General features: G+C 47.9%; 1 protein-coding gene across 1 annotated transcript; it reads right to left on the bottom strand.

Annotated features, from left to right (window-relative positions):
• Nucleotides 1–14,745: 14,745 nt before the first annotated feature.
• C1H20orf202 (chromosome 1 C20orf202 homolog) lies at nucleotides 14,746–20,048 on the bottom strand. The gene is made up of 2 exons (XM_063147443.1): nucleotides 19,902–20,048; nucleotides 14,746–15,041 (listed from the first exon to the last, which is right to left on the bottom strand). Exons 1-2 carry the CDS (start codon nucleotides 19,965–19,967, stop codon nucleotides 14,820–14,822), a joined length of 288 nt encoding a protein of 95 aa, XP_063003513.1. The 5' UTR covers nucleotides 19,968–20,048; the 3' UTR covers nucleotides 14,746–14,819.
• Nucleotides 20,049–20,358: the final 310 nt, after the last annotated feature.

Raw genomic sequence — 20,358 nt, 5'->3', positions numbered from 1 at the left:
AAAAACGAAGTGCGTCTTAAAATCGCGGGTACCATTATTATTCTTAGAATCAAAGCTTTTTTTCTGTTGGTGGTACTGAAATTAATGTGCTTCTTATAATTGATGCCGTCTTACAATCGAAGAAATACGGTAGGTCAAAGATGAGAGGGGATTGATAAATAGGACTGTAATACCAGCACTCCTAGGTCAGACCACATACCCGTTTAGTCCAGCAACCTGCTGTGTACAGTGACCAGCCTCCAGGAACCCCACTAGCAATGCACGAATGTAAAGATGGCAAAGATGAAGAAATACTTAATCGCAACTGCACTCCCCCCCCCCCACTCAAAAGCACAAAATGTGTCCAGCTACACATTAGAATAAACACTGATTCACTGGACTTAAACCCTATGCAAGATTCTTCTATCCAAAGCGGCATCTGCTGAGGAAAGATGTCACTATTTCATCCATAGAGGCATTGCTGCCGTAATGGCCACCCCCCTAATGGAATGTACTGTGATTTCAGAGGGAGGAGACTTTCCCAGTGACTGGTAAGCTAAGGCAAAGCATTCCCTTAGCAACTGGGAATTCCAAATGATCAAAATCTAGACTGTAGGTTTCAGTCAGATGTATATGTGTGTTCTATTAAACTAAAAAATTTAATACAATCATAGAATAGCAGAGTTGGAAGGGGCTTACAAGGTCATCAAGTCCAACCCCCTGCTCAATGCAGGAATCAACCCTATTTATATTTATAACAGGAACCTGAAATTCTCAGTGTTCAGCCCTCCCAGGAAACAGGCATGCAGAAAGTTCCTAGTTTAGTATGAACACAAGAAAAGCCATGCTAGATCAAGAAAGGCAAATGCTATTTTGGGCTGCATTAATAGAAGTAGAGCTTCCAAATCACGTGAGGTTCTGGTTCCTCTCTATTCGGCCCTGGTTAGGCCTCATCTAGAGTATTGCGTCCAGTTCTGGGCTCCACAATTCAAGAAGGACGCAGACAAGCTGGAGCGGGTACAGAGGAGGGCAACCAGGATGATCAGGGGTCTGGAAACAAAGCCCTATGAAGAGAGACTGAAAGAACTGGGCAGGTTTAGCCTGGAGAAGAGAAGATTGAGGGGAGACATGAGAGCACTTTTCAAAGACTTCAAAGGTTGTCACACAGAGGAGGGCCAGGATCTCTTCTCGATCCTCCCAGAGCGCAGGACACGGAATAATGGGCTCAAGTTAAAGGAAGCCAGATTCCAGTTGGACATCAGGAAAAACTTCCTGACTGTTAGAGCAGGACGACAATGGAACCAGTTACCTAGGGAGGTTGTGGACTCTCCCACACTAGAGGCCTTCAAGAGGCAGCTGGACAACCATCTGTCAGGGATGCTTTAGGGTGGATTCCTGCCTTGAGCAGGGGGTTGGACTCGATGACCTTGTAGGCCCCTTCCAACTCTGCTATTCTATGATTCTATGATTCTATGAAACCAAAGGTCCATCTAGTCCAGCACTGTGTTCACACAGTGGCCAAGCAGCTGTTGACCAAGGACCCACAAGCAGGACACGGTGCAACAGCACCCTCTCATTGCACTTAGTCATCAGGACTCATAGCTATTGATAGGCTTCTCCTCCAGGAGTTTATCCAACCCCCTTTTAAAGCCATCAAAATTGGTGGCCATCACTACACCTTGTGGTAGTGAATTCCATCGTTTAACTCTGCACTGTATGAAGAAGTACTTCCTTTTATCTGTACCAAATCTCCTGCCAATCAGATTCAAGGGATGACCCTGAGTTCTAGTATTATGAGAGAGGGAGAAAAATGTCCCCCTACCCACATTCCACGCCATGCATAATTTTGTACACCACCTCAATCATGTCTCCCCTTGCCCTCCTTTTTTCCAAGCAGAACAATCCCAGCTGTTGTAACCTTCCCTCATAAGGGAGATGCTCCAGCCTCTGGATCATTTTAGTTGCCCTTTTCTGCACGTTTTCCAGCTCTATCATATCTTTTTTAAGTGTGGTGGCCAAAACTGTACACAATATTCTAAGTGTGGTTGCACCAAAGATTTGTATTAAGGCGGTATGATAACTGGCAGTTTTATTCTCAATTCCTTCTTTCGTAATGCTCAATATCTTCATTTGAAAGGATCCAAGGCATCAGGCATGGAAAAAGACTTTTATCTGAGAACTTGGACAGCCGCTGCCAGTTAGCACAGAAAACACCAGGTTAGACCAGTAGTCTCTGAATCAGAAGATGGCACTTACATTGATAATGTGCAAAATTCCAATTAGAATTAAGTAAAATAAAGTATGTGTTTTACCTACTTAATTTTGTTGGTCACAATCAGTGAGAGAAGTGTCAGCACTTTTGAGTATGACAAATCGCTTCTTCCTGTCAAAACATGAAAAATGTATTGACTTTCAAAGAGGACTCATACTGAATAAAAATTAAAGACAAAAATAAATAGGTAGAAGATATATAAATACACAATGATTTTTAAAATAAATGATAAAGAACCCAATCTTCATTTTCCTCTCTGTTTTGATGGACCTTAACTGACTGAGGCTACAGCTAGACCTAAGGTTTATCCTGGGATCATCCAGGGTTCGCCCCTGCCTGAGCACTGGATCCCCTGTGGCCACAGCTAGGCCGAAGGTTTATCCTGGGATCATCCAGGGTTCGCCCCTGCCTGAGCACTGGATCCCCTGTGGCCACAGCTAGGCCGAAGGTTTATCCTGGGATCATCCAGGGTTCGCCCCTGCCTGAGCACTGGATCCCCTGTGGCCACAGCTAGGCCGAAGGTTTATCCTGGGATCATCCAGGGTTCGCCCCTGCCTGAGCACTGGATCCCCTGTGGCCACAGCTAGGCCTAAGGTTTATCCTGGGATCATCCAGGGTTCGCCCTTGCCTGAGCACTGGATCCCCTGTGGCCACAGCTAGACTGAAGGTTTATCCTGGGATCATCCAGGGTTCGCCCCTGCCTGAGCACTGGATCCCCTGTGGCCACAGCTAGACCGAAGGTTTATCCTGGGATCATCCAGGGTTCGCCCCTGCCTGAGCACTGGATCCCCTGTGGCCACAGCTAGGCCTAAGGTTTATCCTGGGATCATCCAGGGTTCGCCCTTGCCTGAGCACTGGATCCCCTGTGGCCACAGCTAGACTGAAGGTTTATCCTGGGATCATCCAGGGTTCGCCCCTGCCTGAGCACTGGATCCCCTGTGGCCACAGCTAGACCGAAGGTTTATCCTGGGATCATCCAGGGTTCGCCCCTGCCTGAGCACTGGATCCCCTGTGGCCACAGCTAGACCGAAGGTTTATCCTGGGATCATCCAGGGTCCGCCCCTGCCTGAGCACTGGATCCCCTGTGGCCACAGCTAGACCGAAGGTTTATCCTGGGATCATCCAGGGTTCGCCCCTGCCTGAACACTGGATCCCCTGTGGCCACAGCTAGACCGAAGGTTTATCCTGGGATCATCCAGGGTTCGCCCCTGCCTGAGCACTGGGTCCCCTGTGTGTCACCTAGATGAACAGGTTTGACCCCTGGACGATCCAGGGATAAACCTTAGGTCTAGCTATGGCCATAGATAACATAGGAAGTTGCCTTATCTGGCTTGGTGTTGTATTCGAACCCATCCAGCAAACAAACCAGTTACAAAACAACAAATAGAAACCATGGTTTGTTGTTGCTTACCAAGTCTGGGTTGTTTAAACCATGTCCTGTTGTGATGTGTGAACTTAGCGCCTAACAAGAACAGCCTGAAAATGAAATCGCTCTGAAGGCTGGCAAAATAGGTGGGAGAGAAACAAACCTGAAATAGGGAAAATAATCACTGTTTGTTTGCTCGTTTGCAAGGCAATTCATGGGTAAAGCAATAAACCATGTTATGTGCAAACATAGGTCTCATCCACACCAAGCAGGATATTCCGCTATGAAAGCGGTATGAAAGCGGTATATAAAAGGCAGGCGCCACATCAAGCAGGATATAGTGGTATGAAAGCGGTATATGGTCTGTGTCAATGGGCCCAAACAGTTGTCAGTGCACTTCAATACCGCTATAAAGCAGCAGTGTGGCTCCTGCCTTTTATATATTGCTTTCATATCGCTTTCATTGTGGAATATCTTGCTTGGTGTAGCTGAGCCCATAGTGACTGAGGGCCTTGCTAGACCTACCTGATAATCCGTGTGGGAGGAGGGGCCAGGCCACGCTAGAAGTAGCGCAGCCTGTAGGCCCCGTCCACACGTAAGACGCGACGGGGCTGAGGGAAGCCCCGTCGAATCTGCCATTTTTTCTCCCCTTAAAGGGCCATGTGCGCAGGAGCGCACCAACGGAACAGCAAATGTTTTTGTTTTTAAAAAATAAACTGTTCCCCACTCCCCCTGCCCCTGATTTCCCCCACACAATGCGTGATGCCCCCCCTGCTCGCTCGCCATGCCCTGGCTTCGCTCATCATGCCCTGTCCCCGCTCGCCATGCCCGTCCCCCGTTCGCCATGCCTGTCCCCATTCTCCATTCCCCCCTATCTCTCCTGCCAGGTCTGCTCTTTCCCCTGCCCCCCATCTCCCCCCCGTGATTTCCCCCCCCCGGCCCGATGGGCACAGCGCTCCTATGGAATGCTGTGCCCAATGTGTGGGTTCTCCCGGCTACTCGCAAGTAAGCGAGCAGCCAGGAAAAGCCACGGAAGTCACTAGACTTTCCGCAGCCCCGGCCTCAGCCCGGGGCTGCGGAAAAGCCGGGCCATAAGCGGATCCGCTTATCCCGGGTCAAGGGAGGACTTAGCCCGGCCTGACCCCGGGATCCCCTGTGCGTCATCTGGATGCACAGCAGGGAGACCGGGCCTCACACCGGGCTAAGTCCTCGTCTAGCAACGGCCTCAGACCCTTAAGCCATCTAGTTCAGTTTTATCTATGATGACTGCCAGGAGCTCTCCAGAGTTAGGGACAGCAAATGCAATCAATTAAAAAATGTGAGAGTAGCCTTAAAAATGTCACATGATTTTGAACAAATGGTCCCGTTGAATGTATTATTTATTTATTTATTTATTTAGCACCAACAATGTACTTGGTGCTGTACAAAAAATATACAAATAAAATAGCGATGCCCTGCCTAGAGGCTTGCAATCTAAAATCACATTAAAAAGATGCAAATAATGGGCCATGTTGGCTGGGAGTGATGGGAGTTGTAGTGCAACACATCTGGAGGGTGCCAGTTTGTCATAGGGTTTGCTGCCTTAGGCTAGGAACAGACCATTTTAAGGATTTCAGAAAGGGATCACTTCCTGGCCAAACAGGCACTGCAGAAACAATTCCAAATGTATAAAGTCTCCAAAGCCATTTTACCACAAGAGAAACTGTAAATGTGGTACACAAAATCCCCTTTTCAAATTGACTTCAGCTCTGAGGAAAGATCTAGTATCTACTATTAGCCATATAACAGCATCCAATGTACGTTTACTCATTGGATTCAAGGGGATTTACTCTCTAGTCTAGGAAGTGTTTAGATTACATCACGATTCAATACATGTCCGCTGGTAACAATTTCCAGAATAAAATGGTTAGTCTTTAAAGACTCTTTGTTGTGTTTATTTGGGAGTAAGTCCTGCTATGTTCAATGTGATTTAAACTTCTTTTCAAGGGTTTAGGACTGCAGCACTAATCTGCAAGCATTTTTGTGAACCTCCCAGAGAGCTTCGGCTATTGGGCGGTATAAAAATGTAATAATAATAATAATAATAATAATAATAAAAAGCAGACCTAGGTCAAAACACTGTTGTGAAAAAACAAAACAAGACAAAACTCTTAATAAGCAACCAGTTACAGAGGCAGAAGAGCTGCTATGTATGTTGGTTGGTTTATTGCTATTAGATGCTTTTGAAGAAGAGAGATGAGGGGGAAAGTTTTGAGTCGATGAGGGGGTTACTCTGAGGAGATATTATAATAACGTGTTAACGTTGAAAGATTGGGTTGCAATCTGGCCTAAAATGGGCCACACATGAATGCCACAAAAACCTTTTCCTCCTTCCAGGTATTTTATGAGGGGGGTTGGAGGCAGTAGAGTAAAAAATTAATCATGCACTTTACGTTTAATTTAATAGAGGAGGCAGTTATGAGGTAAAAATACTTTTTAAAATTCATGTTTGTGTTTGCTTTTAACAGGGGGTTGATGGGGTGGGAAATAGATTATGAGGTGAGGCGCTCACAGGCGAACTGAGGTGATTTGAATGTCAAGGGGGAAAGACTTTCTGCGGGATTTTCTGAAGAGGGAGATCCAGCACTATGAGTCACGTTTGTGTGTGGAAAAGGAAGGCTAAAAAATGTCTCAGAGAAAAACGTTGACGAGAATGCTTTTATGTCGACTTTCTCTGAGGGACAGAAGACCAGAGGCGAGCTCAGGCATGCGCGCATGCGCTCTTCCTCTCCCGTTCCAGGCGCGTCGGCGCCGCCTCACCTCAAAAACTCTTTCCCGCTCGCGAGGACGAGCGCTTAGAAGGCTGCGCATGCGTGCCACGGTGCAGAAGGATCGAAGGAGGCAGCAACGCGCCTGCGCATCCCGAAACTCCCTCCATCTTTTGTCAGGGAGGAAGCCGCGGCCGATAAGCGGGCGCGAGAGGCACGGCAACTGCGCATGCGCAACTCCGGAACCCGCTTCCTTCCAGGGCAAAGCGCCGCCGCGAGCCCTGAGGGGGCGGAGCTAGCGGGCAAGGGGCGGAGCGATAGAGAAAGTTGCAAATACGTCTAGGGGGCGCCCTTGAGCTTAACCTTGAAACTGGGGAAGGATTTAATAAAGTGATTTTAATTAAAGTGAATTACTATTAATGGATAATTACTACTAATAATTTATTTATTTATTACATTTTTATACCGCCCAATAGCCAAAGCTCTCTGGGCGGTTCACAAAAATTAAAACCATAATAAAACTACCAACAGGTTAAAAACACAAATACAAAATGCAGTATAAAAAGCACAACCAGGATAAAACCACGCAGCAAAATTTATATAAGATTAAAATACAGAGTTAGAACAGTAAAATTTAAATTTAAATTAAAATTAAGTTAAAACCAGTTAAATTTAAGTTAACTTAAGTTAAATTTAAGTTAAAATCAGGGGTCTGGAAACAAAGCCCTATGAAGAGAGACTGAAAGAACTGGGCATGTTTAGCCTGGAGAAGAGAAGATTGAGGGGAGACATGAGAGCACTCTTCAAATACTTAAAAGGTTGTCACACAGAGGAGGGCCAGGATCTCTTCTCGATCCTCCCAGAGTGCAGGACAAGGAATAACGGGCTCAAGTTAAAGGAAGCCAGATTCCAGCTGGACATCAGGAAAAACTTCCTCACTGTTAGAGCAGTACGACAATGGAATCAGTTACCTAGGGAGGTGGTGGGCTCTCCCACACTAGAGGCCTTCAAGAGGCAGCTGGACAACCCTCTGTCACGGATGCTTTAGGGTGGATTCCTGCATTGAGCAGGGGGTTGGACTCGATGGCCTTGTAGGCCCCTTCCAACTCTGCTATTCTATGATTCTATGATTCTATGAAGTGTTAAAATACTGAGAGAATAAAAAGGTCTTCAGCTGGCGACGAAAGGAGTACAGTGTAAGCGCCAGGCGGACCTCTCTGGGGAGCTCATTCTACAGCCGGGGTGCCACAGCGGAGAAGGCCCTGCTCCTAGTAGCCACCTGCCTCACTTCCTTTGGCAGGGGCTCACGGAGAAGGTTTACTCTTAATTACTATTAATTAATACGTTATGGGTTGGATCCCGATTTAGAGAGACCACTCTCTAAATCTAAATCTAAAACTGAAGTCCCATTCATTTCAATGGGTCTACTCAAAGTATGACTAATTTGGGATTGAGGGTGCGGGAGTGGGGAAGAGAGAGAGATATAGGATGGATCCACCCAGCCACCTACCCTGCTGCCCCACTCCAACCTCCCAATTTAGGGTAATATTTCATGCATCTGAAAAAGCGGACAAAAGCTTATGCCATCATAAAGCTGCTAGTCCTTATGGTGCCTTCTTTTGCTACACCGGAGTAATATTATGGGGCTGCTGTTGCTCCTCCTCCTCCTCTGGAAATTGTTACAAAAAACATCTGCTCACATCTGGACACAAGGTGGTGCTGTCCTTGAAGGGAAAGCACAATAATAGCCTTTAACCGCTGGAGAGCTATGCCAGTGGTCTCGGTTTTCTCTGAAGGATGCGTGTCATCCCACTAATTCCCAAACTGTGTGTCAGGGTGCAGGAGAATGCTGTGGGAAGACTGCTAGTGTGCCACGGGGAATATATTTTTAATTTTTTTAAAAAAATATTTATTTATTTTATTGCATTTGTATACTGCCCCATAGCTGAAGCCCTCTGGGCAGTTCACATAAGATAAAAATATTTAAAAACAATATACAAAAATTAAAGACCACAAAAACATGCAAAATGCACATACCTTTAAAACCACTATAAGCAACTTTACAAATGATGAGCCAAAAAACAGACCCGGGCTCATTAGATATTGCTAAAAGCCTGGGAAAAGAGAAAAGTCTTGACCTGGCGCCAAAATGATGACAATGTCGGCACCAGGCGGACGTCGTCAGGGAGATTATTCCACAGTTGGGGGGCCACCACAGCGAAGGCCCTCGATCTTGAACTTCCTGTGAGCCCAAAGCACTCAATGCACAAACTAGGGTGACCCTATGAAAAGGAGGACAGGGCTTCTGTATCTTTAACAGTTGCATAGTAAAGGGAATTTCAGCAGGTGTCATTTGTATATATGGAGAACCTGGTGAAATTCCCTCTTCATCACCACAGTTAAAGCTGCAGGAGCCCTGCCCTCTTTTAAATCTGGTCACGCTAGTGTAGCTCCTGCACTTTAACTGTTGTGATGAAGAGGGAATTTCACCAGGTTCCCCATATATACAAATGTCACCCAGGGCTGGTACTACCATAAAGGCCACTAAGGCGGCCGCTTAGAGTGCCGTTAAGAGGGGCGCCGGGCGCAGGGCAGCAATCAATATATAATTAATTGAATGAATGTTCTGAAACACTTAACTGTTTACTATATTTTACTTGCACAAGCAACAGCATTAAGTAGCCTGTAAACTGTAAATCAATACACTGTATACTTTCAAGATTGTAATTCTAAGAATATATACTTGAAAGAAAGCGTCATTAAGATCAACCGAGACCTACTTGAAAGTAAACGTGGTTAGGCTCGGTCTGCAAACGTTCATAGAAACAAAAGAGGAAAATAAAAACACAACACACATTTTTGAAAAGCACTATCTCACCAGGAGTTCTTGTGCTATTGTAGAAAGAAAGATTAGGGGAAAACGGAGGAGAGCCAGAATGAAGAAAAAACAAGGAAGGCAATTACCACTGTCTGTACTTTCAGTTTCCGCTGACAACATAGTTTACATCTCCCCCACACAGAGAATAGGTATATGAATCTGCCAATACAACCTTAACTAGGGTGACCATATGGAAAGGAGGACCGGGCTCCTGTATCTTTAACAGTTGTATTCAATCTGCAGGAGCTATACTAGAGTGGCCAGATTTAAAAGAGGGCAGAGCACCTGCAGCTTTAACTGTGGTGATGAAGAGGAAATTTCACCAGGTTCCCCATATATACAAATGACACCTGCTGAAATCCCCTGTTCTATGCAGCTGTTAAAGGCCATTATTCCGTTCTTATTCTCCTTGATCTAACTGCAGCCTTTGACACGGTTGATCATGATCTTCTTTTAGATTCCCTTCATGACCTTGGATTTTGTGGCTCTGTCTATAACTGGTTTGCCTCCTATCTAGCATGTTGGCTAATGGCAAGAGGCAGCTGGACAACCCTCTGTCAGGGATGCTTTAGGGTGGATTCCTGCATTGAGCAGGGGGTTGGACTCGATGGCCTTGTAGGCCCCTTCCAACTCTGCTATTCTATGATTCTATGTAGGTGCCAAGCGAACCTCTCTGGGGAGCTCGTTCCACAGCCGGGGTGCCACAGCAGAGAAGGCCTTCCCTGCTCTCCAAAGCCCAGTCTGTCGTGAAGATGAAATGACTTCCAGTACCCAGGGGCTGCATTGGTGCCTCACATTCTTGATTATTTCTATTCTCAGAGCAGCTGGAAGGCACCACTACCAGGTACCAAGGAAGATACTTTCCTGCTACCCAGAAAGGGGGGCTTTCACTACAAAGTTGCCATGCTTTTGGCAGTGAGAGAAGAGGTCGGCGCCTGCTAAAAAAAATTCAAGTGGGGTCGGTACATGTTGCCTGCACGTTGCCCGTCCCAAGCTAAGCATCCTTAGCTCTCATTTAGACACACTGCCTGAATATCTATCTAAAACATGTTTTCAGATCTTAAGAGGGTTTAGAGCAACCCAGGCTGATAGGTCTACTCAGAGAAACCTTAGAGTCAAGAAGCAAAGAGTTGGAAGGAATCCCAAGGGGACATCATGACCCAACTCCCATCCCGTTGTTAGAAAAATTGTGGATTACAACCCAACTAAATCAAATAAAAAAGGCATCCGGATGCAGTTTCAAAAGGAAAGTTTATTTCCACCTCAGGTACCAAAAATCTCTTTGTACAAAGGTCCCTCTCCCTTGTCAATGTAAGGGAAAAGGCCTGGAACAGAAGTTTACGTTTCATTTTATACAGGAGGGGAAACATTGTATGCAAATAATTGGTTGCTTGCTCAGATCGTCACAGCTAATCCTCCTCCCTGTTTTCTTGACATACCCTAGGGTGACCAACTGTCAGGATTTCCCCGGATTTGTCCTGGTTTTTGTTCTTTCCATGGTGTCAGGGGGGATTTTCTATAATTTTCAATAATGTCCTGGAATGACACACCTTCCCCTTTAAAGCTGCCATTAGCATGGCAGGAGGGAATGACATGCTTTCTTGAGGCACATCATTTCCCCACCCCGAGCTCCAATTGAGGTCTTAAAGGGGAAAGTGGGTCATTTATGGACATTATAGAAAAGGCCCCAATTGGAGTGGATGGTGGTGGTGCAGAATGAAATCCTTTCCCCTCCTCCACTCCAATCGGGTTCTTTAAGGTGGCGGGGGAATAACGTACTTTCTGCAGGACTCAGAAAGCTGCTTCCCCACACACACACTAGGTGTCCTCTTTTTTGGTTTCCCAAATATGGTCACCCTAACATACCCAGATGGGTGAGAGACCCTATTGACTTTGCAAACTCCATTATCACATGATTCCCTTAAGGAGTAATGAATCCTGGGACCTTCCTGTCACATATTCCATTGTCTTTAACTAATCCCTGTCCACCACTCCCTCCCTGGTTCCCCCCCTCGCAATGTCCCCTGGGACATTCCTGTCCCACCTTGCCTAGGTGGCAGAAACATTCCTGCTTCACCCTCCCTGGGCGCCTGACATTCCTTTTGATGGGCGAGCTGCCCACCTCTTATTTCTCTCCCTGGTTTCCCACTGAGCTGTGGGGAAAGGAAATAAGAGGGGTGTGTGTGGGTCAAGCGCCTGGTAATTTAACCAGCGGCTAGGGCTTGTCCTTACCCCTGAGTAAGCGACCTTCCCCAAATAGGTAAATGGGACTTTTCTCTCCTACCTGGGAGTAGGGGGTTACCTAGGGAGGCTGTGGGCTCTCCCACACTAGAGGCCTTCAAGAGGCAGCTGGACAACCATCTGTCAGGGATGCTTTAGAGTGGATTCCTGCATTGCGCAGGGGGTTGGACTCGATGGCCTTGTAGGCCCCTTCCAACTCTGCTATTCTATGATTCTATTCTACTCATCTAAATCACTTAGAAATCACCCAAGGGTGGCATTTTGGGAAAGAGAAATGAGGGATCTTGGAAGAAGGAATGGGAGAGAAGAGATGGGCGAAGGGAGTAGTGGGAAATCAGTTATTTTCCCATAACACCGTAACAATTTCATCTCTGCTGTGGCAAACAGTGCGGTGGGTGGGTGGGGACTGCTGCCTCTGGGCCTTGCTTGTGGTTTCCCAAGGGCATCTGGTTGGCCACTATTGGGAACCGGATGCTCGATTTGGCGATTAATCCAGCAGGGCTCTTCTTACGTCCTTATTGTGGTTTTCGGTCAAATAGGTTTTGCAGTGCTTTTTAACCTCCTCACCTGCCTAATGCGGTTTCAGGGCCCAATGACGTGGAGCCGAGCCATTAATTCACTCCGAAGAGTCGCAGTGCCTGGGGTTGGCTCTTCATCTGGAGTCAAAGGCTGTGTTCTTGTGTGTGTGTGCAGCAGCCAGAGTTTCTGCGGCTACGTTAATATCGACTAATGGAGAGTTCCCTGCTGGGAATCAGATTTGGGGGATGGATTACCCTTGCTGACACACGATGGGGGTCAGAGGGGCCCAGTGGAGTGGAGCAGAAAGAGCTTTGAAGGAGCGATGAAAGGGGAGATGAAGTGCAGGCAGGTGGAACAGTCCTAATTTCCCCTGGGGCAGAGCCCACTTAGTCCTGGCAGGTGTCTACGGTCCCCTCCTTCCTCCTCCTCCTCCTCCTCCTCCTCCTCCTCCTCTGGCAGCTGGTGCTTCAGCTCCAGCATTTCCACTTGGCAGTTAGATGCACGAAGCCCAGATGCCGTTTTCCTGGAAGGTACCGAGACTCCGGATTGTGTCGCCAAGAGGATCCTTTCTTTGGCTGGCAAAGCTCTCTCTCTCTCTCTCTCTGCAAGGAAGCCTGTTGCTAGCGGCACAGCCCCTGGTCAAGGGAAGCAATCAGCTTGTTGGCTCTGAACCGTGCCTTTGCCATCAAGTCATTTTCCTGTCCCCGTCTGCATTATGTACAATCTTGCCTGATGAAGAAAGAGATCTGGAGATCTCAAAAGCTGGGGAACAGGGGTAGTGGGGTGCTGTTGCACCTGTGTCCTGCTTTGTTGGTCCCTGGTCGACAGCTGGTTGGCCACTGTGTGAACAGAGTGCTGGACTAGATGGACCCTCAGGACTCTTCTGATGTTCTTATGATGCTTGGTTGGCCTGGGTGGGCTCCTGGTGGGGGTGTCCTAGAGGGGTGTGTGTGTGTCTGGATGTTTCTGCATCCTGTTTCTTACATCAAGGGGAGACATGATAACACTCTTCAAATACTTGAAAGGTTGTCACACAGAGGAGGGCCAGGATCTCTTCTCAATCCTCCCAGAGTGCAGGATATGGAATAAGGGGCTCAAGTGACAGGAAGCCAGATTCTGGCTGGACCTCAGGAAAAACTTCCTGACTGTTAGAGCGGCACGACAATAGAACCAGTTACCTAGGGAGGTTGTGGGCTCTCCCACACTAGAGGCCTTCAAGAGGCAGCTGGACAACCATCTGTCAGGGATGCTTTAAGGCGGATTCTTGCATTGAGCAAGAGGTTGGACTGGATGGCCTTGTAGGCCCCTTCCAACTCTACTATTCTATGATTCTATGATAAAAGACATGATTGCTCTTTTCAGGCATTCGTCACTCAGCATTTAGCTGCATTGAGCAGGATCATGCCCTCAGTCTCCCCCGTAACCTCCACACATTGACCAGTCCATTTTGGTTGTGAGGCTTTTAATGGACATGGCCCCATCTATACAATTAAAGTACCCCTGGATGCCTGGGGCCAGGGCGGAATAAAAAGGAGAACTTTAATAACTGCAAGAACAGAACAGCTGCAAGTGGGATGAGACTCCACCGTCTCCCCATTCTGAGATCTCCCTTTGGCCCAAACTAGATGAGAAGAAGGAGATAAAGATTCGTGCTTATTTCTTTTCAAAACAACAACCCTACATATTTTGCCCAGTCTTTTCTTCTATAAACTTTTATGCTGTGATCGTTTTCAGTTTAGCACCCATTGTCTCATCTTTTGTTTCTTTCCTGCTCTAGCCTATTCCCTTACCTTTTATTTTTTTATTATTTATTTATTTATTACATTTTTATACCACCCAATAGCCGAAGCTCTCTGGGCGGTTCACAAAAATTAAAACCATAATAAAACAACCAACAGATTAAAAGCACAAATACAAAATACAGTATAAAAAGCACAACCTATCAGGACAAAACACAACCTATCAGCACAACTGAAAAGCACGACCTATCAGCTCTGGAAGTCCTCTCCCCATGAAACCCCACTAACTTCCTCTATTTGCCTTTTTAGGAGTGACAACAAGGTATTAATTAATTAATTAATTAATTAATTAATTTTATTACATTTTTATACTGCCCAATAGCCGAAGCTCTCTGGGCGGTTCACAAAAATTAAAACCATAATAAAACAACCAACAGGTTAAAAACACAAATACAAAATACAGTCTAAAAAGCACAACCAGGATAAAACCACACAACAAAATTGATATAAGATTAAAATACAGAGTTAGAATAGTAAAATTTAAATTTAAGTTAAAATTAAGTGTTAAAATACTGAGAGAATAAAAAGGTCTTCAGCTGGTGACGAAAGGAGTACAGTGTAGGCGCCAGGCGGACCTCTCTGGGGAGCTCATTCCACAACCTTTTGTATTACATCAACCGATTTTAGATTTTTAAGCCCGCAAGCTGGGAATTGTGTCTTTTCATAATAAAATATTGTACAGGGCCTAGTGATTTGGGGTGTTTGGTGGTGACACCTTGGGACTTTATCCTTCCCCCGTTGGTACTGACAACTGACCCCAGCTTCTTCCCTTCGTCCAAAAACCCAAGTCCAAAATATTTGAAAGATTGAATCACGGCCGCAGAGTAAGCTATGCATGTGTAATACTTTAATAACGTAATCACTTGCTCTGCATAATGCATTGTGCTTCCTGATCGCAGAGTTTGACTCTTTTTTGTGGGGGCGGGGCCGGGGGAGTTGACACAAAATACACACAGTCCTGTTGTGTTTCCTTGAAGAAAGAGGCAAGCTGTTTAAACGCACCGACTCCCAGAATCTCTCACGGTAGGGAATTTCTCCTGCTCGTCCCTAGTTTGAGGGATCTTCTTGGTGCAACCGGGGCACCCATGTCTTCGGAACTGGAGCGGCCTCTGCATCCAAACCCGTCCCTGCTCGGATCGGTGCTTTCCCAGTCCGCGCACTCCACTTTCAGCTCCCGTAAGGTGGTGTGCAGTTGCAGCAGCTTCTCCAGTAGCTGCTGGTCCTGGAGTTGCATTTCCATCTGGAGAGGGAAGCAAACGAGAAAGCAAGCAGGGTTTGTGTATCTGTCACCTGGGATCTGTGTGTGTGTTTGATGAATATTTCGCAGGCTTGCTTAGTTGCATTGTGAGAGTAGCCACTGGCTACCCCATACTCGGGCCATCAATGCAAAAGCTCAGAGAGAGAGGCCATAGCTAGACAGGGCGATATCCCGGGGCGATATCCTGGAGCGATATCCCATGTGAACGCAGAATGTGTTCAGAGGAGGGCAACCAGGATGGTCAGGGGTCTGGAAAGAAAGCCTTATGAAGACATACTGAAAGAACTGGGCCTGTTTAGCCTGGAGAAGAGAAGATTGAGGGGAGACATGAGAGCACTCTTCAAATACTTGAAAGGTTGTCACACAGAGGAGGGCCAGGATCTCTTCTCGATCCTCCCAGAGTGCAGGACATGGAATAACGGGCTCAAGTTAAAGGAAGCCAGATTCCAGCTGGACATCAGGAAAAACTTCCTGACCGTTAGAGCAGTACGACAATGGAATCAGTTACCTTGGTAGGTTGTGGGCTCTCCCACACTAGAGGCCTTCAAGAGGCAGCTGGACAACCATCTGTCAGGGATGCTTTAGGGTGGGTTCCTGCATTGAGCAGGGTATTGGACTCAATGGCCTTGTAGGCCCCTTCCAACTCTGCTATTCTATGATTCTATGATTCTATGAATGTGTGGCCGGGCATCGCGGTTCGTCCCAGCTCCTTGCGAGTAACTGCGAGGAGCCAGGAGCTGGGCATGGGCCACAGAGATCATAGAATCATAGATCCTCAGGGGCTCTGTGCCCATCGGGCCTGGGGTGGGGGGAGTGGGGGAAATTATTTAGTTAGTAGTTGCATGACTGGCTGGGGCATTCTGAGAATTATAGGCCATAGCTAGACCTAAGGTTTATCCCTGGATCGTTAAGGGGTCAAACCTGTTCATCTAGGTGACACACAGGGGATCCAGTGCTCAGGCAGGGGTGAACCCTGGATGATCCCAGGATAAACCTTAGGTCTAGCTGTGGCCAATAACTCTCAGAATGCCCCAGCCAGCCATGCAACTACTAACTGGGGGTTAAGTATGGGTTGTTCAACCCTCGATTAACCCATGATGATTGGATTAGCACACCACGCTGCAATCCTGGAGGCTGCATATTCAAAATGGGCTGATTAACCTATGATAACCTGTCATATATGACCAGCCCCAGAAAAAGAGAGAGGGAGGGAGGGAGGGAGGGAGAGAGAGAGAGAGAACGAACTTGAAGCTCTCTCTCTTTCAAAGTGAGTTTTGAAAACACCAGCTGATGCAGCCTCCTGCGACGCTCTCAAGATGCCAGCGTGAGAGGCAGTTACGAAGATCCATGACATATTTGTAATGGCCTGAAATATGTGAAGTAACTATAAACTGGAGGATTATTGACCATGCACAGAGTGACTTTCCCTCCCCACTGAGGGATCAGCATTGACTGAATGCTCAGCGGTGTGGAGCCTGATCACGCGTGACACCTCCCATTTCAGAAACAAGGCAGCCTTAAGCCAGCGAACTCACAGCTGGCTGTAGAAACACTCAGATCATGCACCCCCCCACCTGCTCTGCCAGCTGCCCGCCTGTACATCTCGTCAACCAAACTCAACCTTTGAGTCACCTTGCGCAGCGTTTCTCTCCTTGTGTTCAGTTGGTTGTGCGAAGCTATGAATACTAAGGAGGAAAGAGTGAAACTTTACCTCCCTCGTCGCAGCGGGGCACGGAAGAGCCATTTGGTCTGTCTGCAGCCTGGCAAACCAGGTCCATGGAGGGGCCTCCCCCTGTGTAAACTCCACTATACCTAGGGCGACCCTATGGAAAGGAGGACAGGGCTCCTGTATCTTTAACAATTGCATAGAAAAGGGAATTTCAGCAGGTGTCATTTGTATATATAGAGAACCTGGTGAAATTTCCTCTTCATCACACCAGTTAAAGCTGCAGGTGCCCTGCCCTATTTTAAATCTGGTCACTCTAGTATAGCGTAAACTCATTCACTAAGCATTTTCTGCAAAAGGATTAGTGGCCTAGCCATGGCTTAGTGTGCCATCTGAACAGGCCTGGCATAGTATTACCTAGGTAAGGGAGGGTTACATGGATCCTTCACAGTGCCAAGTGCCTCACGCCCCAGAAGGGGCCCGGTGACATGACCTCCCTGGGTTTCCCTCTCCTCTTCATAAGAACATCAGAAGAGCCCTGATGCTGGATCAGTCCAAGGGTCCATCTAGTCCAGCACTCTGTTCACACAGGGGCCAACCAGCCATCGGCCAGGGATGAACAAGCAGGACATGGTGCAACATCACCCTCCCACCCATGTTCCCCAGCAACTGCTGCACACAGGCTTACTGCCTCGAATACCGGAGGTAGCACACAACCATCAGGACTAGCAGCCATGGATAGCCTTCGCCTCCAGGAATTTATCCAACCCCCTTTTGAAGCCATCCAGATTGATAGCCGTCACTACATCTTGTGGCAGTGAGTTCCATAATTTAACTCTGCGTCGTGTGAAGAAGAACTTCCTTTTATTTGTCCTGGATCTCTCACCAATCAGCTTCATGGGGTGATGAAGTACTGCCCTAACAGTCAGGAAGTTTTTCCTGAAGCCAGATTCCAGGTGGACATCAGGAAAAACTTCCTGACTGTTAGAGCAGTATGGCAATGGAACCAGTGACATAGGGAGGTCGTGGGCTCTCCCACACTAGAGGCCTTCAAGAGGCAGCTGGACAACCATCTGTCAGGGATGCTTTAAGGTGGATTCCTGCACTGAGCAGGGGGTTGGACCCGATGGTCTTGTAGGTCCCTTCCAACTCTGCTATTCTATGATTCTATGACCCCACTGGGTTCTAGTATTTTGAGAGAGGGAGAAAAATCCTTGCAACCTGCTGTTCACCTGCCTCTGACTCTGGGCCAGATGACTATGATGGTGTGAAGGAGGAGGAGCAGATGCCACGGCCTCCTTGCTCTCTGGGTCTCTGCAAGCAAGTGGGAGCAATGCTGAGAAAGAGGATGAGAAGCAAGACAGGGCAGCTGGGTACAGTGGCGATGAGGAGGTGAACTCACTGAGTGCGGGCCCCATGGAGGGTGACTTGCCCAGGGCCCCTCCAAAACCTGGAGCCGGCACTGAACCTTCAGAATGGAATGTCTCTCTTCCGGTGGTGGAAAATTCCTCCCTGAATAGCTAGCTAACAAAGGCAAAGGGTTCCTTAGCCCTTTCCTTGCAGTGTGAGCAGATAAAGAGCGTTTGGCCATGACTAAGGTGACCATATGGAAAGGACGGCAGCTTTAACTGTTGTGAAGAATAGGGACTTCCACCAGGGGCTGAACGCATACAAAGGACACCTTCTGAAATTCCCTTTTCTATACAACTGTTAAAGGTACAGGAAACTGGCCCTCCTTTCCATAGGGTCACCCTACTTATGGGGCACCCCGGAGGGCCAGTTGGGGACCCCAGGTGGACTGGATTTGGCAGCTCAGGGCTGGGGTTTTCAGGAAAATAAAAGAAAAAGTTGGCTGCGGAAATGAAGAACACGGCACACCTTTTGAATGTTTTAGAAAAGGAAGAAACCTGAGCAGAAGTTCAAAACCATCTCTGGTAGCCATAGACAGGTGGGTGAAGACTATTGTTACTCTGTTAAATGTCAGGATCAGCCAATCTGCCTTCACAGAATCATAGAATAGTAGAGTTGGAAGGGGCCTTATAAGGCCATCAAGTCCAACTCCCTGCTCAATGCAGGAATCCACCCTACAGCATCCCTGACAGATGGTTGTCCAGCTGCCTCTTGAAGGCCTCTAGTGTGGGAGAGCCCATAACCTTCCTAGGTCACTGGTTCCATTGTCGTACTGCTCTAACAGTCAGGAAGTTTTTCCTGATGTCCAGCTGGAATCTGGCTTCCTTTAACTTGAGCCCGTTATTCCGTGCCCTGCACTCTGGGAGGATCGAGAAGAGATCCTGGCCCTCCTCTGTGTGACAACCTTTCAAGTATTTGAAGAGTGCTCTCATGTCTCCCCTCCATCTTCTCTTCTCCAGGCTAAACATGCCCAGTTCGTTCAGTCTCTCTTCATAGGGCTTTGTTTCCAGACCCCTTCATCCGCTGCCCTAGGATGCTGGGTGTATCTTTGCTCATGGTGGTTGGGACACCCCAGTATCACCTCCCACGATCTTCCACAAGCATCAATGTTGTAAAGTCAAGATGGCTGGACTTTGACTGGGGAGACCTCCACTCAGCTCACAAGAAGGCTTTGGACAAATCACCACCTGCCAGTTAGCCTACTTTACAGGGCAGTTGTGCAGAGCTACCAATGAGGTCCTTACGTTGTGCTAAAGCATCTCACAGAAACAACGGAATACGAATGGGACAAATCATAGAATCATAGAATAGCAGAGTTGGAAGGGGCGTACAAGGCCATCGAGTCCAACCCCCTGCTCAATGCAGGAATCCACCCTAAATCATGTATGATGGTTGAAATGCCTGTGTAAGCAGCAGCAGAGAACGGGGCATGGAAGAAAAAGAGCATTGGGGGAGTCTTGAAGGGCTAGCAGCTCAATGGCCTGGGTGTGAGGTTTGTCACTTCCTGGCTAATCCCACCCACCCCTCTCCCCATCTGCATAACAGTTCCTGACTGCCAGAAATTCAGCGAGGGAAGAGTTCCCCATTCGGGCACCTGCTGAAAAGATTCACCTGCTGGATTCCTGCCTCTTGTGATGCAGCTGTGGCAGGCACAGCTGTGTTGCTAAGCTGGGAGGAAAAAAGAGGACGGCGACCCCCCCCCCCCCTCTGCGTCTGTGGGCTGCCCAGGGAGGACCTGCCGACAGGGAGACAGGTGGGTGACTTACCAGTTCCCTCCTCAGCCACGCCAGCGCTTGCTCCATGCGCAGCTTCTGTTCGCCTTCCAACTGCATGCTGAAAACACGGAGCCGTCAGACAGCCCCAAGCCCTGTTCACCGAGGGGGCAGCATGGGCCTTAGAGATCCGCCGGCCAGCTCCTCTGTCTCCCACTGCTGCTGTTGCTGCTGCCGCCGCCGCCGCCGCCTCCTCGTCCAGTCGATTTCAAGCTCCTGCAAGCAGCTACGCAGTCACTACCGTGCAATAGCGCTGTGCAGCCGGCAGAAGAGAAGCAACTGGTGACTCCACTTTGAACATATGCGCCTGCCTGGGGGTGGGGGTGGGGGTGGGGCGATGTGTCCCACCCCCACCCCCTGTCCTCCCCTGCCTGCAGCATATTCTAAAGCAAGGCAGGGAGCTTCTCAGCAACACCTGGTCCAAGGATGCCAAAGAGAGAAGTGAGCATAG

Source organism: Elgaria multicarinata, chromosome 1 (assembly GCF_023053635.1).
Source record: "Elgaria multicarinata webbii isolate HBS135686 ecotype San Diego chromosome 1, rElgMul1.1.pri, whole genome shotgun sequence".
Lineage (NCBI taxonomy): Eukaryota > Metazoa > Chordata > Lepidosauria > Squamata > Anguidae > Elgaria > Elgaria multicarinata.
Note: the sequence above shows the minus strand (reverse complement) of the source record. Positions and strands in the feature narration are given on the sequence as shown.

Excerpts from the sequence above, each read along its gene's own strand:
- C1H20orf202 (XM_063147443.1), bottom strand. The coding sequence starts at position 19,967 with ATGCAGTTGGAAGGCGAACAGAAGCTGCGCATGGAGCAAGCGCTGGCG. Across the intron at positions 15,042-19,901 it reads CGTGGCTGAGGAGGGAACTG|ATGGAAATGCAACTCCAGGA; the intron begins GTAAGTCACCCA and ends TTCCCTCTCCAG.